The following is a 24,847-nucleotide window of genomic DNA, read 5'->3' on the forward strand; positions in this document are numbered from 1 at the left end:
AGCTACTGGTTTTGTGGTGAGTTTTCACAAATGAAAAGTTTTTCGTTTATTGTATTGCTGCAAAAATATACACAAATTTACGAATTTTAATTCATTATTTATTTATTTTTATCTCAAGAACCATCAATCTCTGTATTTTTTTTAAACGCTAAGAGAAACAATGAGAAACTAGAGTTTACCCCTAAAACCTGCTGTATCATGTTTAAAAATTAAACCAAATGTTTGGTAATGTTAACCAAATGTCCATGGTAGCATCTTGGGTGGAAATGAAAATCGGGTTGACGTCAGAACCCAACGTCAGACTGCTGTCAGTGTCCAACGTTGGACAGACATCAGATCATGGTCACTTTCAAACGCAACCTAAAAACAACCAAGTATCAATGACAAATGATGTTACAGGTTGACATTGTGTGAACGTTACCATTATGACGTCTATCAGATGTTGGACTTTGGTTGCCATATCTGACAAATAAATGTCAGTATTTGACGTCAATATGATGTTGGTTTAAGATTTTGGCTTAATGTGAATTCTGATCACTTTCAATTTCACACCACAAGCTAGAATCAAAGAAAAATCAACGTCTAATAATGTTACAGTGTGACGTTGTGTGAACGTTACCATTATGACGTCTATCAGGCATTGAATTTTGGTTGCCATACCTGACGAATAAATGTCAGTATTTGACGTCAATATGATGTTGGTTTAAGATGACAGGAGGTAATATAAATGATCATTGTAAATATACTGATTATTATTATTATTTACTATTACTGTTTTATCCATACATGTTGATTGTTAAATGTACAGTTTATTCTGATTTGTATTATTATTATTATTGTTGTTGTTGTTGTTGTTGTTGTTGTTGTTGTTGTTATTATTATTATACAAATTATTATACTAAATATTATAGTGCTAGATACTACTATTTACTATGTTTATGTTACTATGTTTATTTGTGTTTTTTTAAATATATATGTTTTTTTATGTAAACATTATAAATACGTTGGCAATACCTATTAAATTAAATTAAATTAAATTAAATTAAATTAAATTAAATTAAATTAAATTAAATTAAATTAAATTAAATTAAATTAAATTAAATTAAATTAAATTAAATTAAATTAAATTAAATTAAATTAAATTAAATTGGGGGCGTCACGGTGGCGCAGTGGGTAGCATGATCGCCTCACTGCAGGAAGGTCGATGATTCGAGACCCGGCTGGGTCAGTTGGCATTTCTGTGTGGAGTTTGAATTAAGTAAAGTAAATTATCCGTAGTGTATGTGTGCATGTGAGTGTGTATGGGTGTTTCCCAGTGTTGGGTTGCAGCTGGAACAGCATCCGCTTTGTAAAACAAATGCTGGATAAATTGCCGGTGGCGACCCCCTGATTAATATTTGAGAGAGAGAGAGAGAGAGAGAAGGTTATGCTTATGATGGCAAATGCATATATACAATATATAGAAGTTTAGCAATTGATACAACTCAGGTGGCCAAGTTCAAACAGGCTTTAAATGCTCGTTGCGATAACTTCTCATGACACGGATCACACACCCGACCAAAAGTGTGTGTTGACAACTTGAGGCTTTGCACTCCGAGCACATTCCATTCATGAATACTGTAATGTTTCTGAATGGATAACTATGCAGAAGGCATTTTGTGGCACATTGGGACTTTGAAAGGTGTCCTGACTACCCAAAATATGTGGGAAATCTGTAACCTTTAAAAAAAATTGCAAGCTCCACGAAAAAGTGTGACATATGCATGATTTCACAGTAAAATGAGATATCGCAGAATTGTGCAATACTGGAGGGTCAGTCTTTAGCTCAAGTCAGAGAGCAAGATGGCTTCTGATGGAAGTCCCTGCATTTGTGGGTGCTCACTATTTGCCTTGGAGATTAGAGGGTCGTCATGTGGCTGTAGTAAATGAGTGTGCTGGCTGGCTGGCTGGCTGAGTGTGATGACAGCTTGCCTGCAGTATAATGATACAGGACCCTGACTTTGGCTGTGGGCCTAATGACAGCAAAGCCTTCCTCCACTTTTACTTTTGATCTGCTTCAGTCAACAGCAGCTTTTCACTATGCCACTGACAGATGGCCACTTAAATTGATCAAATTTACCACTACATAGTTTTAATTAATATTTGCTCTATTAATATGACACCTTATATTCAGTACCAGTCAAAAGTTAAGGATTACTGTAATGCTTATAAAGGCTGGACTTATTTGATCAAAGATAATACAGTAAAATCGCATATATTGTGAATTTAAGCGGTGCCATGACAGGAATAAATAAATTTTTAGATAATAATAATAATAATAATAATAATAATAATAATAATAATAATCATTAATTTTCTTTTCAGCTTAGTCTCTTTATTAATCAGGAGTCGCCACAGCAGAATGAACCGCCAACTTATCCAGCATATGTTTTACAAAGTGGATGCCCTTCTAGCTGCAACCCATCACTGGGAAACACCCATACACAATCAATCACACACATACACTACAGCCAATTTAGCTTACCCAATTCACCTATAGCTCATGTATTTGGACTGTGGGGGAAACCGGAGCACCCGGAGGAAACCCTGCCAACACGGGGAGAACATGCAAACTCCACACAGAAATGCCAGCTGACCCAGCCGAGGCTCGAACCAGCGACCTTCCTGCTGTGAGGTGACAGCGCTACCCACTGTGCCACCACGCTGCCAAAATATACAAATAATTCAATATATTTATATTAGATTTATATTTACAATATTTAAAATATTTATATATATATATATATATATATATATATATATATATATATATATATACACAGTTGAAATCAGAACTATTAGCCCCCCCCCCCTTTAATGCAAGGAAATTTTCACAGTAAGTCTGATAATATTTTTTCTTCTGGAGAAAGTCTTTTTATTTTTTTTATTTTGGCTAGGATAAAAGCAGTTTTTAATTTTTTAAAAACCATTTTAAGGTCAATATTATTTCGAAAGTCTACAGAACAAACCATCGTTAAACAATAACTTGCCTAATTACCCTAACCTGCCTAGTTAACCTAACTAACCCAGTTAAGCCTTTAAATGTCACTTTAAGATGTATAGAAGTACCTTTAAAATATCTAGTCAAATATTATTTACTGTCATCATGGTAAAGATAAAATAAATCAGTTATTAGAAATGAGTTATTAAAACTATTATGTTTATAATTGTGTTGAAAAAAATCTTCTCTCGGTTAAACAGAAATTGGGGGAAAAAATAAACAGGGGGTTAATAATTCAGGGGGGCTAATAATTCTGATTTTAACTGTATATATTCTTTGAACATCAATAATCTATTAAATAACGATATCAGCGCAACAAACTTCTCATTTGTTGCTCACAAATCCATCCTCAAAACCACACAAGCATTGGTCATGGTGACATTAAAGCTTGTAATTGATATCGAATAGCACTATACATGAACATTCCAGCCCTAATGAGAACACAACTGTCTGAAGAAGACCATAGAGATGATTAAGAGCCAGCATTTGTTTTCAGTGCCTGACCCAGAGCAGATCCCTGCCAAGGTGGCCTTCGCCACAATTTACTGCAGTGTTATTGCTAGCTGTTGCCTTTAGTCAACGTGACCTGATGTTTAACACTCTCCCTGTCTCTCTCTATCTGTCTAGTTCTGGCACGGGATTGTGACACGGGCCTGAACGCAGAACTGTCCTACTTTATCCAGAGCGTGGACTTCGACATCACATCTCAGGGAGTCGTGAGCCCCAGTCAGAGGCTGGACTATGAGAGACCAAACCACATGTATGAGTGCACCGTAGTGGCTGTGGATAAGGGAACGCCACCTCGCACGGGCACTGCCTCCATCCGTATCCGCATGGCCAACGTCAACGATGAAGCCCCTGTCTTTTCACAAACAATGTATGAATCTTTTCTTCTGTCTGTTTTCCTCTTTTCTCCCTGCGTTCGCGTGAGTTTCCTCCGGGTGCTCCGGTTTTCCCTACAGTCCAAAGACATGCGGTACAGGTGAATTGGGTAGGCTAAATTGTCCGTAGTGTATGAGTGTGATTGAGTGTGTATGGATGTTTCCCAGTGGTGGGTTGCAGCTGGAAGGGCATTCGCTGCGTAAAACATATGCTCGATAAGTTGACGGTTCATTCTGCTGTGGCGACCCCTGATTAATAAATGGACTAAGCCGAAAAGAAAATTAATGAATGAATGAATGAATGTTTTCCTCTTTGTTTTTGAATTTTTCATTATTAAGCTTGATTATGAAGGTTGATTTCAAAATTCTGCAGTCAAATATTTGCATTTATTACTAAACAATTGGCCATTACTTTCTCAAATCACTTTACAGGTCTATTATTTGCTATTTTTTAACATTATTACATTTTATGTTAATTCATGTAGTTTTCACTCATTTTGATTCAACAGTAAACTCTATAACTGCCTATCAATCTCTCAGATCAACCGTAAGCATTTGCTAAGCATAATCACTATAATTAACATCAATGCCTAGTATTAATTCATTTCATTTATTTATGTATTTTAGTAAATCATTTTTTTTTAAATGTATTTATAATTATTATAAACAATATTTTTATTTAATACTATTTTATATATGTATTCATTTATCATTCAATATAATTAAAATATATTATATACTTGTATATATTATATAGTAAATATAATTAATATTAAAATTAAATAGTTTTTATTTTACTATACAAATACATTATTAATAATTCTACATATATTTTTTCACATAATTTATTATGATTTTTTTTAAATGTAGCAATGTAATAAATATTTTTATTTAATTATTTATTATATATTTATTTTTATTTATGTTTATTATGAAAATTAATGTTTTTAATTAATATACATGTACATTAATAATATTTAAACATTTTTTTCCACATAATTATATTTGTTGTATAATATAAAATCGATTTTTAGCAGTATAAAAATATTTTAAATTTATTTATTTGTTATATGTTTTTTAATTACATTTCTTTATAATACACTATTTCTTTATTAATATTTATTATTAAAATTAAATTTGTTTTATTTAATATACATATACATTAATAATAATTAAGCATATTGTTCACATTTTCTTTTATATAAAACAAAATAGATTTTTAGCAATATAATAAATATTTTTATTTAATCATTTATAATATATATATATATATATTTTTTTTATTATTATTTATTTATAAAAAAATTTATTACAAAAATTAAAGTTTTTATTAAATATACATACATACATACATACATACATATACATATATATTATATAATATCCAGGTGACAGCTATATACAATGCATATTCAGCACAAATATAATAAATGGACATTAAATATTATTTTGAGTATTATTTTGAGACATGTTAACTTGACTAATTTTTCACATTCTCTGTCTGCTCTGTTTTAGTTTTCTGTGCAGTTCTCTCCTTCTTTCCTAGCATCTCCTCCAGCCCGGTCTCAGAGAGCCTGAGAATATAGAGATATGAATTTTACACTCTTTTTCCATCACAACGGGATTTCATCAGAGCAGAAGCGAGCCGAGGGTCCCGTGAAAGCTGGGCGTCAGGCTATGCGGCTCTGGCATTTATTAAATGTAGCCAGAAGGAGAGGCAGACATTTGGTCCGATTCAGCAGAAAGACAACAATCACAGTGTAGCAAGCAAGCTGTCTACACACACACACACACACACACACACACACACACGCACACACACACACACACACACACACACACACACACACACACACACACTGCATCCTGTTTGAGAACATTATCTCCCTTGGTAGGAGTTTGGGAGACATATAAAGGAGCTGGTGTTGGTGTATCATCATTAGAGCTGCAGTGTGTGTGTTTATGTTAGAATTTGTGCTCTGGTTCTTCTCAGTGCAGGGACTGCGTGGTTGTTTGTGTGCGCCCTGGGATGCACTTCAGAGGCCGTGTAGAGGAAGCAGATGGTGGGTCTGTGATGTTCTGAGCCTGATCTGTCTCTTTCTGTCTTCTTTTTCTACAGATATAAAACCTTCCTTTCAGAAGACGCCGGGCCTGAAACGCTAGTAGCCATTGTGCACGCCAAAGACCCAGACGGGGATGGCGTAACGTATGCCATTACTGGGGGAAATGAAGACAGCAATTTTGAACTGGACAACCAGAAGGGTGAGTCGAGTCAAATTGGATGTAAACTCAAAGTTTGTTGCTATGGCAACGGCATCCAAACATCCAGTTAAAGGCCTTAAAGGGGCAGTTCACGCCATCATGGAACTTTATTTACCATTTACTTACAAACATTCATGAGTTTCTTTTTGCAGTTGAACAACACAAAAGGAGATCCTCTATAAGAATCTTCAAAATATCAAATTGTTCAGTTGAGGAAAGAAATTAAAATTAAAATAAAAAAGGTTTAATCCCAATTCTATTTTTGTACCCCTTGAAACATAGTGTGAAGCGGAAGAACTTCAAAAGGTACCCCTAAGAAATGGGACAACACCTGCACACGTAATCAAATGTCATCGAAATCTCCTGCTTCATATGAGATCGACAATCACGACTGCTGTAGTTAGCCAGCACTCACTTTTGGGGATGTGCACCTACCTGATTTTAAATAGAAACAGTTCCTGACTCCAGTAAGCTACAAACACATATTAGGCATAATTGGAAAGAAGACACTGTGGGCTTTACTGTGGTAAAAGGGGACGTTTCATGCTCAAACATATAAAACGTTATACATTATGAAGTCATGAGAAAAAAAACTGCATTGTGTTCAATATTTGTTTTTCCATATACAAACATAGGGAAATATTAATGTAATTAATGTAATTTTAAAAATGGCTTGAGTGTTTCATGAGTTTATATTTCAAATTTGATGAAGATAGCATGCTAAATGAGATTTCTGTAAAAATTTTTCCGAGGCTATATTGGTGTCCTCCTTTCCCTCACCGTCAGAGGCACTTTCTCAATAATGACCATCCCAAACTAAAACATTAACAGTTGCTGAATAATTTGCTCTACATTCACAGTTCATGTATCTTTTGAAAGAAGACACGTTGGGCTTTATTATCCATCATAAAGTTTATAATGCTCAAGATGAAAAAAGTTATCGATGCTTAAGTAATGAAAAAAAACCTGCACCGCATTAAACATTTTATTATTTCATAAACAAATATAGGAAATTAGTCTTGGAGCAATACAGAAAAGTAATAGGTCAAACGCCACACATCTCCTGAGTATATGTTTTGAATTTGATGACAATATCATGCAAAATTTAATTTCTGGAGTTAATTTTCTCCCTCTCCTTGTTTGTGAAGAAGCAGTCTGATGACCACATGTATACTGAAGGTTTCTAACAACTATTTTAGTCTTTTCACATACCACTTATTTTTTAATTGAGGTCTTTATTTTAGCATTTTTGTAAAGCATGATGGTAAAACATGAACATTGTTATGAGTATATTAAAACATGTGCTTGTTTTTTGTAAAAATTCGTAATAATGACAAAAAAATACTAATTTGTGCATCTCCTGACTTCGGTGTGCAGCTAAGCTGCTGTTGTAGATGGTATACTCTTGGAAATTTTCTTACCCCTTGGTTTCGAGTGTGGTCCTAAAAAATCTCTGTTTCCACTTAGCCCTACGCCTTCAAGCTAAAGACAATTGGGACACCCCTACCCCTTCACGTGAATGCGCAAAACGAGGGGTAGGGGTAAGGGGAAGTGCTAAGGGGTATAATTAGGATTGGGCCTAAATGTTGACAGAAATTTTTGTTTTGAATGAATTGTGCCTTGAATAGGCCATGATATACTCACAACAAAAATGTTTTCACATAAGTGTTTAGTGTCTGCAAACATTCCAATCCCAAAACAGTGTCAGCATGTTTTAATTGTGTCTGAACTCAACGGATTTAAGAGAAGAAATTAACCATCAAACGTTTCCATGTCAAAGAAGGTGTGGCCTCAGAGCCACACCAACCTGTTATCATCATAAATCAGTGGTACTTTGAAAGTCCTAACCATTTCTGTGTTAGCATGTTTGTTTGTCAAACATGTGAAATTATCAATAAATATTGTGTACATGATTACAGATTTTCTGATTATAACTGGAAACTCAAGTTTAGCTTAAAATGCCAACCATTTCTTTCAACATAGGCTCATTCTGAAAACATTGCACTACATACATTTCTGAAGATCGCGAATTATGTAGCCAGAAGTACGTATCTATGCATTTTGTCTATAAAATGAACGCTATGGGGCGGTATGACAGCATACCTTTTCGCACTTACCAGCTGACAGCTTACCTTCGTATGGACAGCTTTCCCGCTGTTGCCAGTTTGTCCGGTAGCTTGCCATGTACGTTGATGAACTTCAGACGCAGAGAGGAGTTGACCACAATGACGAGTTTCGAGTCTGGCGTAGAACAGTTCCAGAAAGCGGGTAAGACAAAAATAGAACCCAAAAAATAAAATAAACCAGTAAATAACAGGGTGAGAATGCGGAAAAATCTGAAAACGTGATAAAAATCAGGCTAGTGCTTTTTTTTTTCTAGATTGCTTTTTAAAATTGACGGTTGGGTTCAAGGATGTGGGTGGGTGGGTCAATCAGTGCACTATTGGTTGGGTTTAGGGAAGGAGGAGGGTGGGTCAGTTGATCGGTCAGTCAGTCAGTCAGTCAGTCAGTCATTCAGTCAGTTAACAGCGGCCTCTGGTGGATTTACGTGGAAATAGCAGGCACGAATGGCACTCGTGAGAGAAATTTGAGATCTGAAAAAGTGTACACAGCAGCCTCTGGTGGATTTGCGAAAACTAAGACTGAAAAAAATTTACCTCCTGAGACATATTTGGCGCTCTCCAGAAATATATATAGCAGTATGTTTTTAAAATGAGCCTGGGTTGATTTTTGCTCATGCAGATAACAGTAAGAAATCATGTGAAACTGTAAGGGTTTTGCTTTTATTTATGTAAATGCATAATAAAAATATCATATTATGATGACCTAAAATGACGTAAAGGCACAGAATATGCTTTCTGACACAACGTGCCTTAAAATAAATCAAAGTTTTGCTACCCTGGCTTACGTTCATGTATTTTTATTATTCTTTCCCATGGTAACCAATTGTTTTGTAGACAGTTATTTGTTTAATAATCTGAAAAGAGGAATTCATTTCAAGCAGTGCTTCTCCAAAGTGTTGTCTGTAGCTTTAAATTAACATTAAAATTAATATTAATATTTAGATGGATTCTGCCTGGGTGTCAGTGTTTAGTCATTTATTAGTTAGGGAAAAAGTCATTCAGAAAGTGATCCAGCAATATGATTTATCTACATCTTTATTGTTATAATGTTGGTCTGAACTCTGCTGTTGTTTTACATTCAGAACCATTTTAACAACTCAATCTGTATCGTTATTTGTATTGCTATATTACGCTTGGGATAAACCAAACCAGGTTGTTTTTCGAAATGACGTCACACCCGTTTGTTCTTCAGTTTTGCGTTAAGGATGCTTTCTTAAATGAAGACATCTAAAACCATTCAAAAAGTGATTTTTCACTTCCTGTCTGCTCAGCACGCTCCTTTAATCCATCATTCAGCCCACGTTTGTGGTATTTGTGGGAAAAACAAACTCCCCTTGTGTTGTATTTGGTCTACAGCTCTTGTTTTTTTTGTGTATGTGTGCACTTGTGTGTGAATGCAATGTTTGTCTGTTTTCATGCCTGCCTGCCTGCCTGTGTACTTTCAGTCTCAAGGTTACATTTGTCTGCGGTGTTTGCTTTTCGTTTGTTTACCAGCACATTTTATGCCTGAGAGCGGGAAAACAGCAGTATGCTAAAGCTCTCTCCTGTCTTATCAGCCTCGCGGCACGACTGTTCCACCACCCCAACCCATTACAGGCCAGCGCAGAGAGAGATGGCCCATGGCTTCGGCTCTCAGAAAGCTGCGTGGAGTTGTCACTTCAAAGATGCAGCAGTACATTTTTTTTCTTTTCTTTTTTTTGCACACTACCACCTACTTCTCAGTTGTTTGGTGAATGTGCAGCCATTAGAAGTCCGTTTTGTGATATTGTAAAGCTGATTATACAAAGGCAGTTGTCGTTTAATCTTTTTAAATGCTAATGATTTAATTTGAAAAAAGGGGGATTAAAAATGATAGCTTTGTGAAACAAATATACTTTACATACAGTTAAAAGAGTAGAGCTGTATGCAAAAATACAATTAAATGTGAAATTATTATGATGTGTTCAGGTATTACCGTACTGGTAAATTGAAATAAAAGGGCACAAATGATGATAATCTTTTGTTTGGACAGAACTGTGTGTAGGTATAGTGTGTCCACAGTCAAATTCAGGTCATATAAAGACAATAAGTCTCTTTTTGTTTAATCTCCTGACATAAAAGGAATCCAAATCCCTTCGATTTTGAGGCCCACCACAACATGACATACAGTAGGAGTGGAGTTTCCCAGCCCATTGAATAGTTTGGCAGTCGTATATTAACATTTCTCTGTAGTAACGGGTTTAATCATATCAGCAAGACAGGACATGCGCAAAGCAACCAGGATTAAAAGATCTGTTAAGCTCTCTGTGATCATCAATCATCATCAAATGTGATCAAGAATGAGTTTTACATGTTTAAAACCTTTTTAAATCAGTGCATGTTTGTAATGAATTACAGCGATTTTACCATCTATATCATCACAGCTGCATGCGAGTACAATTATAAAAGAAGATGCTTCAATCCCAGTTTGTGGACGTTAAATCAGGTTTATTTTGTACATTAACATAACGAATATCAATACAGCAATGGATATTAAAGTGTATCCTGTCACATTTGCATGCAAAAACAAAGTGCAAAGTTAAACACATTTTATTTAAATGTGTGTATGTGTGAACTTTGTAACGACATTGTGTGTGACTCATTGAAAGGCTTGAATTAACTCCACAACAAATACATTAAATAATAATCATTGGGAAAGTTCTTACTGTAGTATTTCTCACAAACATTGCATGAGATCTGCTTCCTTCATGTCTGTCACTGTGCTGTTTATCTGACGCAGCCGAGACGTAGATTGAGGCACACTCTGACAGGCACGTGGGAACGGTGGGCGGGGAGAACCAGCATTAAAGGCACAGGCAACAAAAACAGCTACATTGCGTTCAGAGCAGAAAATTCGAACATTCTCAAAGGTATAATAAATAATATGATGGGTGTTTTGAGCTGAAACTTTACAGACACATTCTGGAGATACAAAAGACTTTCCAGGCTGTTTCAATTTATATTGTTTTACGTTCAACAGAAGATTAACCAACAGGTTTGTGGCAAGTGAAGGTGTGAGTAAATGATGAATGGGTTTTCAATTTTGGGTGAATTATCCCTTAAAGTAGGATGTAAGTTAAAAAAATCATCATTAACAATACTTAATTTGCTCTTAGTAATTACAAAGTGCACTTTTTAAAAGTGGGTTGATGAACTCTTACAAAAAACAAAACACTGTTTCACATTAAAATCAAACATGAAATGTGGAAAACGGTACAGTGGCTTAGTGGTTAGCACTGTCGCCTCACAGCAAGAAGGTCGCTGGTTCGAATCCCAGCTGGGCCAATTAGCATTTCTGTGTGGAGTTTACATGTTCTCCCTGTGTTTGCTTGGTTTTTCTCAGGGTGCTCCTGTTTCCCCCTTTGGCTCTAGAATATGAGTGTGTGTGAATGTGAGAGTGTATGGGTGTTTCCCAGTACTGGGTTGTGGCTGGAAGGGCATCCGCTACGTAAAACATATGCGTTGGCGGTTCGTTCTGCTGTGGTGACCCCTGATAATTAAGAGACTAAGAAATGTGCTTTTGTAATTTTTATGTGGAAACATAATAACATGAGAATGATCATTTCCCACACAGAAATGTTCCAAAACCACACATTTCATGTGTGTTTCATTGGTGTTTCATGTTTGTTCCATGTGTTCACATTGGATTGGAACATGAAGCCAAATTTTCAAATTGTTAAAAATTATTCTTTTTAAGCATGAGTTTTAAAGAGCCCATATTATACATGAAATAGGGTCATATTTAGGTTGTAAGGGTCTCCAACAACAGTCTAATATGCATGCAAGGTCAAAAAACACTTTCATGGTCTTATAATCTGCATTTAGTTTTACCTAATTATCCCAGCGACTCCCATATGAATCGTTCAGCGATTCATTTGTTCCCAAACCCCTCCTCAGCGCGAAGCTAATCTGCGCTGATTGGACCGGTGACAGCCTGCTGCGATTGGTCGACGACACTGACAGGCTTCAGCGCGAGACAGAGTGAAATGCCCAGCTGCTAATATACAATATAAAAGTAGTCACAGTGCACACACGCTTTATAGTGGATTTTGGCTGCCAGTGGGTGAATGTAAACACAGACGATGGACTAGAAAATACTGACGACTAACTATTTTATTGAGCAAAAAGTCCAAGAACTGGCGAGGAGATCTCCTAGCCTCCTAGTCACAGTCTTCTTGCTCTTTTCACACACACACACACACACACACACACACACCCACACACACACAGGGCCTGCGCGTCCATAGAGGAGCGGCTGAATAGAGAGGGCGCGGCGCTCAGTTATATCCGCGAATACCCGTGCGTTACACACACACACACACACAGGGCCGGCGTGTCCATAGAGGAGCGGCTGAATTGAGGCGGCGCGGCGCTCAGTTATATCCGCGAATACCCGTGCGTTACACACACGAGGAGACACACACACACACACAGGGCCGGCGCGTCCATAGAGGAGCGGCTGAATTGAGGCGGCGCGGCGCTCAGTTATATCCGCGAATACCCGTGCGTTACACACACGAGGAGACACACACACACACACACACACATTACTTGACCGTTGCATGTGTGTAAACAGCTGACGATCCGTAATCAAAGCGGCACGCGTCGCGTTTTCAACGTGGCTTTACACACGATATGAGAATATAAAGAGTTAACCTGATACAGTACACTCGGTTACAAGTAACAAAACACAACTAAATACAGAATTTGCTAGATCGAGTAAACGAGGCAATAATTTTAATCGCATGTACTTACACTGGTGAAATGGGGGAAGAAACTGATCCATGATGCACTGATCCATGTTCAGACAGTCTTCACTGATCCTTCCTTTAACAAACTGAAGAAGTCTTCTTTGAAAGCATATAGTTTTCAGAAGCACTCAGAACTGCTCAAGGCTGGGCTATGATGCTGAGGTTTCCTCTTTAATTAGACTCAATAATATCCATCTGCACAGCGTGACTTCATTCGACCGGTGTCTGTCTGTGTGTGTGTGAGACTTTTTTTTCTGTTAGTGGGCGGGGCCGCAGGTTTCAAATCTTCCGGGTTTGCGCGCCCAACTACTTGTGTTTCGTAGCTGCGTCATCACGAAACACTTAATGACTCGTTATCAAGACGACTCGTTTGAAGCACTATGAGTCGACTCTTTTATAGATGAATCAATAGTTTTAAACACTGTACACTTACAGATTTAAGCCTTAGCTGGATATTTCACTTCACTTAGAGCTGTGTTACACACTACATGGAAGGGCATTTTCAAAAACCCATAATATGGGCTCTTTAATTCATTTTATTTCATTTACATTAAATGGTCTTACAATGTTATTTTATTACAGATTACCAAACCAAAAAACTGTTGTTTTCAAGTGCTCTTGGTTTATTTAAAAATACAGATTTCAAGCTTTATCTGGATATATTTCTTATGTCTGTAAAACAAGTATTCGCTGAGATTCCAGTGTGTTTGTTGACCACCAAACTGTCATAAAAGCACATGTCTGGTCCGAGCTTTTGGTCTATAGCGATCGATGATTGGCTCCTGTACTAGTAGGCAGTGCTTCATTCCCCATATTGACCGTTACACTTTTTCCCATTCAAAATTATACGAGTGACACATCTTGAGTATTCTGTAGTCTTTGATTTTATGCAGCGGATGCCCTTCCAGCCGCAACCTATCACTGATTATGCAGTGAATTTTTAATATACTTTTACAGTTCGATGTGAACATGCACTACAGCCGATTGTTTTCTTCCACGAGACATTAAGATAAGCTGAAGTGTTTTATTGACTTATTTACAGGCATCATCAAACTGCGGCGTAGTCCTCCTCCTAGACTGCGGGGTCCTCAGTATGTCCTGAACGTCACAGCGACTGATGACAATGCAGCCGGTGGAGCACTGCCCCTCAGCAGCTGCGCACAGGTCATCGTGGGCATCAATGACATCAACAACAACAAGCCAGTGTTTGATGAGGTGAGATTTTTAAAACATCTTAAAATCGGTTCATCAGCAATACCAACAAGAAGCCACTGTTTGGCAAGCTGAGGTTTCAAAAAGTATTTTAAAACTTGTATAAATCTGTATTTAAAAGTCACGTGAAATTAAATTTAAAAATGTTTGATGTTATTTTTAGTTTGTTAGGTTTAAGGATATCTATTAGCTAGTGTGTTTGTGTTTAGATAATATAAAACTGTTATAAACATCCAAAAGCTTGCAATTTGTCACTTCCGCCTATATGGATCAACAGTTTTATTAACATCACCTCATACTTCAATTTCTCATAAAATCTTGACCAATCAAATGCTCTCTAGTATCTGACATGCCCCGCCCTCTTCAAGATGCTTTTCATTTGATAAGCTTAATCTCAACCACTCTTACTGGCAGAACTATGATAAAAACGAAACGCCATTGGCTGTTTTTTAAATGGGAGGAGCTACTCTATGTCCTGCCCACTTTTCATCTTTCAGTTGAGATTACGTCAAACCTTATAAACGTGATTTTGGGTTGTTATGTTAAAGATCGCTCTTTAAAATATGCAATATTATAAACTTTATTTTATTGTTATGTAAATTTCCCATACACAAATCCAAGTTTGACAAATGCAAACTCTTCATGGTGCTAGAAAAAGAGGAACGCAGCACGTTTCCCCAGTTAGCGCGGTTCGTTTGGCATATGTGAGTCCAGCAATCGCGCTTGAAACCACGCCAAATCAATCGGTCAATCGCCTGAATGAGGTGGTCTCAGCTAAATTGAAACGGACTCCGGAGCGGATCGATTGTAGTGAGAAAGCAAAACGTTCCAATGAACTAACGAACCAGGCTATATTAAAGTGTATTATAGATATGTAATAGGCATATACAATTATTTGACAATTATGAGTAGGTTGGGATGTCATTCCTACCGGTAAATGTATGTTTCATGTCAAATATGAAAGTGAAAGCATGCTGAAATATTCCAGAGAGCTGTTTATCCGTTAGGAAAATTGACTGAACTGCAGTCTTGGTTTATCTGTTATTTCTCTCTATAATGTAAAGCCTATAATGCATAATTCTAGCCAACGGCTCTGTATGAGAAAGTCTTACCTCTGATTTATATTGAGTGACGATATCTGTGGGTGTCACCATTTAAAATTAAAGCACAGCTTTTTGCTTATAATGTCTTATTGCTCATCGTCATAAATTAAAATAATGATGCATGACAGCTGAGCGGGAATCCTAAAACTCTGACCAATGTGTGGAGAGTTTACTTGCATCTGACTTGTTTTAGCTATTTTTGTCCGTTTAGAAACTTTGCCATGTGAAAGCGAACCGCACCAAGAGCAAAGTGCAACATTGTAACAATTTTAATCCTTGTTTTGGTACAAAAGTATCGACCTACAGGTGTGAAAGCACCCTAAGTCTAAGAATAGAAAAGCTATTAAAATAGTTAATATATGCTCGTCCTTTAACATTTTTGCATAAAATGTTTGTATACATGCATTTTCTGAAGTAAAAGTGCATGTAATAACTCTTGCTAACTAAATTTCTAACTAAAATTGGAAAATATGTGTAAATTAGTTATATGTAAATATGTACCCTCTCCACTGTTTATTATTTTTATTATTTAATTTCTTTTTTTTTTATCATTTAATCCTTCTTGTTAAGGAATGTGAAGTGATTTTGTTGTATAATAAAACTGTACCTGCTGGTTCTTGTTAATAAAGCAAAAAAAAAACAAGAGATTACGTCAAACATCTAATAAAAATGCACTTTCAAAGTATTTCACAGGACTTTTAATGACCCAATATGTGCACAGGGAGAACGAATATAGGCAAGTGTGTATAGCAGAAAAGTCTGACTCTACCAGTGTTGATATATGACTATAACATTCAAATATATTCTCTCATTAAATCTGCCTAGCTTAAAGCGCCCCAGGCTTTAATACCAGTGACACTGTGAACACCTCACTAATGGCAGAGTTTAGAGACAGATAAAGTCTGAGGGGACAAAAAGTGAAGAATGGGGTTGGAGTTGATAAATAGAAACGATAGAGTCGAAGATGTAGTGCGAGATGAAGGATAAAGAATGAGTTGTGCCTACTGATGATATGTCTCCGTCTTGCTTTATCAACCAGTTTACTAAAGAAACAATGAAATTCAGTGAGCTGCACAAATGTGAAGAAGAAATCATTGCTGAATGCAATCACAAAATGGAGAATATCAAAATTTTTTATTTATAGCATTAGTACTTAATGGTGCTGTATGTTTTTTTTTTTTTTTACTCTTCTAAAGCATAAAAAGTTGGATAATATGTTTGCATTTATTTAAGAAACATGCTAAAGGCTGATTTATACTTCTGCATCAAGTGCATGCGCATGGTCCGGCGCAGCCTTCATGCGGTAGCATAGCCCTCGCCCTGGCTGACGCCGATGCTGATCTGCATCTCTCAAAAAATGCAACTACACATCGCAACAACGTGTATCACAAGCTCTGTGATTGGTCAGCTTGGTAGCGCTGACGAGCGCGGGTGGTACTGAGAGCCGCGAGCCTGATGGAGCAATTGTTTACAAGTGTCGGGTCCCCTAAAGAAGCTCCAGATGGAAACTTTTGTTTTGTGTTTACCTTATGATTAAAGTTATTGCACGTCCGCCGGTTCCCGCCTCTGAATGAGCAAGTTTTAGTTACTTGTAGCGTTCAGAAAAAACAAAACATCACGACACAGAGAAACATAAAAACCTACTGCCAGCTAGCGTTTCGGAAATTTTATTGCAGAGCAACTCAAACAGCACGGAGAAGTATGAATGCAACGTGCAAGGCAGGCGCCGTGGGTCATGCCAATCACTTGACTTTTTCTCTTTAACTCTGCCCACTGCCAGTTTGCTTGATTGTATTTCAGCACTTCGGGTTAATTGGCATATTTCATTTCAGTCATGAAGGCTGCCTCAATAAATAAGGGCACTCCAAAATGTGACCTCCGTAGAAGCTTCCAAAATGAGATTATCAGAATCATGAGGTGTTTTTTAGTTTGCAAATTATACAAATATTATAAACATTAGCTGAACAGCTTACAGCAGTATCGTCAGTATCAACTCAAATGCCCGCTCCTCTTGGTGTCGTCAATCTGGCAACCTGCATGTGCATTCAGTAGAAGCAGGACAGGCTTGCTGAAAATATTTTGAATCTCTCCAATATTTTAAATTTGGACTGCAATACCTAGTTCAACCACTAGGTCAATCCCTTAAACTGCAAAATAGATGACACACAACAATAACAAAAATATTAGTTTTTATTTGATAATAGTGCTAAATTGAGTACCAAATCATCATATTTAAATAATTTCTAAAGGACTATGTGTTGTAAAATTCATTTTCTCATCCTTGACTTATTCCAAACCAGTTTAACACAAAATAAGATATTTTGAAGAATGTTGGAAACCTGAATACATTATAAAATGATCAGAGTGTAATGGTTACAATGGTTACAGTTTTCCACCATTCTTCAAAAAATCATATTTATAGTGCTGGGCAAAGATTTTAAACGGAAAATCTTACGGAATTTAAACCCCAACAAGCAAACAATATCTAAGTGTGAACTCTTGAAACAAGAATAAAAAAAGACAAGTATAAGAAAAAAAAAATAATAAAAATTATTAAAAACAGATAAAAACAGATTAAAATGTGTTAAAACAGGTTATAAAAGATAGAAAAAGAAAAGAAAGACATAATAGTGTGATCTGTCGGACGTAGCACAGTGCTCATTCAGTAAAGGCACAGCTAAATAGATGTGCTTTTAGTCTTGATTTGAATGTGCCTAATGTTGGAGCACATCTGATAATTTCTGGAAGCTGATTCCAGCAGTGAGGGGCGTAGTAGCCAAAGGCCGATTCACCCTGCTTAGACTGAACTCTTGGAATTTCTAGTTTATTTGATCCTATTGATCTGAGTGATCTATTAGGTTTGTATTCAGTGAGCATATCTGTAATATATTGAGGTCCTAGCCCATTTAGTGCTTTTTTAGTAATAATAGTACTTTAAGTTTTATAATAATATAAAGTAATAATACTTTAAAATTTATTGTGAATGTAACTGGGAGGCAGTGTAAAGACCTGAGGACAGGTGTGATGTGCTCTGATTTTCTGGTTCTGGTGAGAACTAGCCGCAGCATTCTGGATGAGCTGTAACTGTCTGACTGTCTTTTTGGGAAGGCCAGTGAGGAGGCCGTTACAGTAATCCACCCTACTGCTGATAAAAGCATGAACAAGTTTCTCTAAGTCCTCACTGGAAACAAAGCATCTAATTCTTGCAATGTTTGTGAGACGATAGTATGCTGATTTACTAACTCCTTTGACATGACTATTGAAACTCAGATCTGATTCCAGAGTCATTCCAGAGTCTTGACCTTATTTTTTGTTGTTTGACCTTTAGTGCCAAGGTATGCATTCACCTTGAAAACCTCATCTCTGTTCCCAAACGCAATGACTTCAGGTTTCTCTTTGTCTAACTGAAAGTTTTGGCACATCCAACTGTTAATTTCATCAATGCACTGGCAGAGGGTGTCAATGGGGCTGTAGTCATTAGGCAGTATGGCTTAATAGATCTGAGTGTCATCAGCATAGCTGTGGTAGGAGATTTGTTTTTTTCTCATAATAGTAATAATAGCATGGCCAAAATGCAAAAAGACTCCTAGACTGCATTGTGCATCTGTCTGTAAAGCTATTCTGCAAATTCTCCTAAATCTAAACAAGTGAAAGAGCAAATATATAGCAGTGTGTTCTAAATGAAGCAGCGTAAGAATGAGACAGGTGAAGCCGAGCTGTGGGAAGAGCAGACAGCTGGCAGTAGGAGATCTAAAGGCTCTCGGAGGTCTCCGGTGGGAGAGCTGCAGTGCGCAGACCGCTGGTGCAGGAGAGAGCGGTGTGTGTGAGTGTGTAGGAGGCAGAAGCGTGTCCCTGTACACTTTCCGTGAGCCCCACAGGCCCTACTTCAGCCGCCACCGCTGCCACCTCCTCTGCTGCTGCCCATGAATATTTCAAGGGGGAATTACTCACCGGCACAGGGGATGCATATGAAATAGAGGCGCTAAGTGAGCCCCAGGGGCAACATCTGGCCCTATTCCTTACTCTCGGTTTCTCTGCTCTCACGCATCTGACCAGAGTCTTTTTATTTTCTTATTCCTTGGTTCACAACTGGTTTCAAGAGTCTGAGTGTACATCAGGCTGTAGGAAGTGCTTAAATTCAAACATTGAAAGTTGTTTATGTATTTATTCATGGTAATTTATTAATATTACCAGGAAAAGTTGTTTGAACAGCTCAGCAGTCTTGCTTCTTCTTGTTGTCATAGTGTTTGGTTTCTAAACATCTCTTGAATTTTGATGGTTTTCATGCTTTGTGCTGCTAATGATTGTTTGTACAAACACATTTGCATCATTCGGAAAGGAAATAAGTTAGAAATAGGGTGCGAATTATACATTGCCATCTGCGGGGTCAACTTTTGCGGTAATGTTAGTTTTTACATGCTTCAGTGCATCAAATGTATGCATTTATTTAAATTAAATCAAATTTATTAATAAAATGTATTTTCAGTGTTTTGTGTGATATTTTGTGTATTCTGGCCTAAAGTATCTGATTATCTACTTCTGAGTTTACTGTAAGTCAAACTATACATCTAATTTGACTTTACTTTTAGGCTATATGTAGAAACAAACAGCTATTTTATGAGCACAGTCTTGTGAACAGTTACGTTGTCTATCGGTGCTCTAGATCTGCCAGTTTCAGACTGTTGAATATGTTTTTTTCTGGCAGACTGATTGGCACGATTATGCATTCACAGTGGTATGAACCATTTATAGGGGTGGTCAAATGTATATTTATATTATTCATTATATTTTGTATATTAATATAAATTATTAACATTATTATTTAAAATACAAAGCAGAGCAAATTATTTCTCAGTTTTAAAGAGCTGACCTGTTTTGTGGAATCTTAGTACATATAAAATGTGCTTAAATTCAAATATTAAGTCGGCGCCAGTGATGTAGTGGTTAGTGCGTCAACACATGCACTCCGGTGCTCACGGCGACCCGAGTTCGATTCCACCTCGCGGTCCTATGGCGATCCTTCCCCTCTCTCTGCTACCCACGCTTTCCTGTCAATACTCTCTACTGTCCTATCTAATAAAGGTGAAAACCCCGGAAAAAAAAAATTATAAATTCAAATATTAAATGCTAATTTATTAATATTACCAGGAATGGCTGTCCAAAATCGCTTACTACTCAGTAGTTACTGCATTTGAATTTACTACTCGGCTGTTAGAAAAGTATGTTCTATGCAGTATGAATGTCAGTAATATGAATGGAATTCGGACGCACTACATCCACCATTTTGTCATCATTACGTGACCTTCCTGAATCAGTTGCATCGCTTCACTCCGATTCATAAGTTCTTTTGCTGTGCTCTCGTACTATATAATATGGAAGTATGTATTTGGTTTCTCAACATTTCTTAATTTTTGATGGTTTTTATGTTTTGTGCTGCTAATGATTGTTTGTACAAACACATTTGCATCATTCTAAAATTAAATAGGTTAGAAATTATATTAAACGTAAATAAAATATAGCCATTTCTGAACACTTAATACAAAAAAGTTCCTCGTCATCACATTCCTTTCACCACAATGCATGCTTTTTCTTGCTCGTTTTCTATGTTTTTGTGGAATCTTATATATAAAAACAGGCTTGAATTCAAATACTAAATGCTAATTTATTAATATTGCCAGGAAAAGCTGTTTGAACAGCTCAGCAGTCTTGCTTTTCTGTAGTCATAATGTTTGATTTCTAAACATCTCTTGAATTGTGATGGTTTTCATGCTTTGTGCTGTTAATGAATGTTTGTACAAACACATTTGCATCATTTGGAAATGAAATAAGTTAGAAACTATATAACGCTAAAGAATTTAATATAACGCTATATTAAGAATTTAAGTTTAGAATACAAAAAAAGTCATCGTGTTTTTCTCCACAAATCAGGCTTTTTCTTTCTCATTCTGTATTCTTACGTGGAACTATATGTACATAAAAAGTGCTTAAATTCAAATACTGAAAGTTATCTATTTATTCAATAACGGTAAGTTATTACCATGAATACCTGAGCACATTATTTTTTCTAATTATCTCTCTTTGCTACACTCCAAATTTAGACATTAGATATGCCACTGTTAAAAAGACTTTGGGGGACACCGGAGTACCCGGAGGAAACCAATGCGAGCACAGGGAGAACATGCAAACTCAACACAGAAATACCAACTGACCAAGCCTGGGGTTCGAACCAGGAACCTTCTTGCTCTGAGGCAACAGTTTTACCCACTGTTCTACCTTGTCGCCCCTGTAAAGTACATAAAATGCTTAATAAAAATACATTCAAATGTTCAATCAATAAATGTATCATCAATTTGCAATTTAGCATCACGTTACAGTTACTTAAAATGGGGGGTCTCTTTAATCTCTTACATGCTATGGATGCCAAATATTATCATCATCTTGCCTAAAATGTTTATACATATACAGTTTTTATAGTGAAAGTAATTACATTATTATTTAAAATATTAAACATGTTCATGCATCAGCATATGATTCTTTAGATTTCAATGTGCAGTTTGACCCAATCCTGTTCTTCACTGACTTTTATGAGCTTCTCCATTAACACGTCCTCATCTTGGCCCCACACGTTTTTTCTTTTCTTTGACGTTCAGCCGAATACAAACCCTCTCCCTGCTTTGTAGTTGCTCCGTGCCAGCTCTCCTAATAGCACTGCAGATTACGGCAATAGACTATCTGTTCGAGTCTTTTCCCTTGCTAAACTGAGAAATCCTCCCTAAGCCCTCTCAGAAGGGTGTGTGTGTGTGTGTTTGTGTGTGTGTGGAAAGACAATGAGAGGTGTGAAGTGCAGAGCGCAGAGAGAATTCTCTTCAGAGCCAGGGAGGGAAGCTAATTCCAGCTTTTAGCCCCTGTATCGATCTAGTCACTTGATTAATCGCCTTAAGTTGACATGCCGCTCCCTTGTGGGCACCGCTCACCAGGACGCCCTGCCAGATGCCCGCTCGGTAATGAGAGCATGATGAGAAAGCAAGAGGAGGAGGAGGAGGAAGAGGGAGCTTGAGGCCTCATTATGAGTGTCTGTGCTGCTATTATGGAGACACAGGACCTCACAAGAGAAATTCACTAACACTTTATTCTAAATGCAACTCTCATGTCTTTGCTCGCCCATACTCACTTTTTCTTGTTTTTCAATTGTTATGAGTAGGGAGACGGAATTCAATTTTTGAGCCTGTCGTTTAATACATTTACTTATTTAAATGTGTAAAAGTCAGAATTATTAGCCCTCCTGAATTATTAGCTCCCCTGAATATTTTCCCCCAATTTCTGTTTAACAGAGAGAAGATTTTTTTCATCACATTTCTAAACATAATAGTTTTAATAACTCATTTCTAATAACTGATTTCTTTTCTTTGCAATGTTGACTGTACATAATATATTACTAGATATTTTTCAAGATACTAGTATTCAGTTTAATGTAACATTTGAAGACTTAACTAGGTTCATTAGGATAATTAGACAAGTCATTGTATAACAATGTTTGTTCTGTAGACAATTGAAAAAAAATATTGCTTAAGGGGCCTAATAATATTGACCTTAAAATGGTTTTTAAAAAATTAAAAACTGCTTTTATTATAGCTGAATTAAAACAAATATGACCTTTGCCAGAAGAAAAAATATTATCGGAAATACTGTGAAAAATTCCTTGCTCTGATAAGCGTCATTTGGGAAATATTTGAAGAAGAATTCACAGGAGGGCTAATAATTTTTGTTTCAGCTTTATATTCATTTTTATACTTATTATAGTTGTATTAATGATTAAGATGAAAAGGTTAAGATGATTTGTGTACAATACAGTTTGTAAAGTAATATATTCTGTTTAGTAATGGATACTGTATTAAATGAGAGACCAACTGTAGCTTAGCTTCACAAACAAGTGGTTCTATTTGGATTTGTATTAAAAATCTTAAATAAAACTGACCAAAAAATGTTATCTATTTTACCCCTTTTACAAGATGTAAGATAAGACTTTTTTGTCTCCAGAATGTGACTGTAAAGTTTCAGTTCATAATATCCTTCAGATTATTTATTGTTAATGATGAATCTGTCCAAATTTGTGTCTGAAGACTATGTAGCTGTTTTTGTAGCCTGTGGCTTTAAATCCAAATGAGCTGCTTCTCCCTGTCCACCGTTCTGACGTGCGAGTCTTTTAATTATGCGTTACGTCAGATAAACAGCACAGTGACAGAGACACTGATAAAGCTGAAATACAGCCCATTACTCAAAATACCAAGTAAGTTTATTTGATGTGTTTGTGGTGGAGTTTATTCAAGCCTTTCTGAAATGATGAGTCACACACATTACAGGCGCACACACACACATGTGCATTTACTGACACCATGTGGCCGAGGTGATTATAGTGGTTAAGAATCACAGCAATTTTACTGTTTTACTGAGAGTTAAAAATATTTTTTTATCCCAGTTCCTTTGCAAAAAATGTTCTGTGGTCATGTGTACACATGTTATTATGGAGACCATATCTACCATACCGGTTTTTCTCAGGCGTCTCCCGTATTTTAGACCCATCTCCCTCTACCCTCCCGTTTTGTTGTTTCTCCTGGAAAACTCCCATAATTTCAACCCCCTGGTCCTCAGCTTTTTGGTACAGTCTGTGAAACCCCCAGGTCGCCAAATCCGATCGCAGCGGCTACCCGAAACCCGCTTCATAGTACAGTTACTAACACCACAGTATTCAGACACCTCGCCTCTGAACAAGGCCACTCCCCCCTTTCATCATAGGTGCCCTTTACGTTTTCAGCTCTTAGACTGTTAAATAAATTCTGCATAAATCTGCTGATTTTTGTTTTTATTTGTTTTTGATTTTTGAAATATGTTCAGTATCTAGTAGTGTTTAGCTTTTAGCTGTGCTTAAACATAATCCTAGCAATGAATTGTCTGTGTCTGAAACTCTGGTTGTGTTCTTTTGAAGTGCCACAACTACAGTGTGAATGCACTGGTCCTGGAGAATCAGCCCCCAGGCACCTTTGTCCTGCGGGTACAGGCTCATGATGCTGACACTGGGGTCAACGGGGAAGTCAAGTATGGGATAATGCAGAGGGACGGAGCCTCACCGGGGTTCGCTATAAACCCTGATACAGGTACATACTTCCAGATCACTGAGTAAACATATATGATCCTTAGAGTGGTAAATAAAATAAATTTTTGTTTTTCATGTTTTCATTTTCCTCACCTTTATTTAATTTTTATTTTTGTAATTTAATTATTATTATTATTATTATTATTATTATTATTATTATTATTTATTTTGTTTTTTATTTTATTTTATTTTATATATTTTTTATATTTTATATTTTTTATTTATTTTTTTGTTTGTTTTATTTTATTTTATTCTTTATTTAAATTTTTACATTTTAATATTATTTTATTTTACTCCTTTATTTTA

At 36.5% G+C, this 24,847-nt stretch overlaps 1 protein-coding gene across 1 annotated transcript in view; it reads left to right on the plus strand.

The window, feature by feature from the left end:
* si:dkey-22o22.2 (neural-cadherin) overlaps nucleotides 1-24,847 on the plus strand; it is a 249,114-nt gene that overhangs the window by 141,856 nt on the left and 82,411 nt on the right. Inside the window, exons 6-9 of the mRNA XM_056475635.1 lie at nucleotides 3,668-3,917; nucleotides 6,041-6,183; nucleotides 14,118-14,290; nucleotides 24,374-24,542. Of these exons, the coding sequence (XP_056331610.1) occupies nucleotides 3,668-3,917; nucleotides 6,041-6,183; nucleotides 14,118-14,290; nucleotides 24,374-24,542 (735 nt within the window). The remainder of the gene's footprint in view (nucleotides 1-3,667; nucleotides 3,918-6,040; nucleotides 6,184-14,117; nucleotides 14,291-24,373; nucleotides 24,543-24,847) is intronic.

This window comes from Danio aesculapii, chromosome 16 (assembly GCF_903798145.1).
Source record: "Danio aesculapii chromosome 16, fDanAes4.1, whole genome shotgun sequence".
NCBI classification, from domain to species: Eukaryota; Metazoa; Chordata; class Actinopteri; order Cypriniformes; family Danionidae; genus Danio; species Danio aesculapii.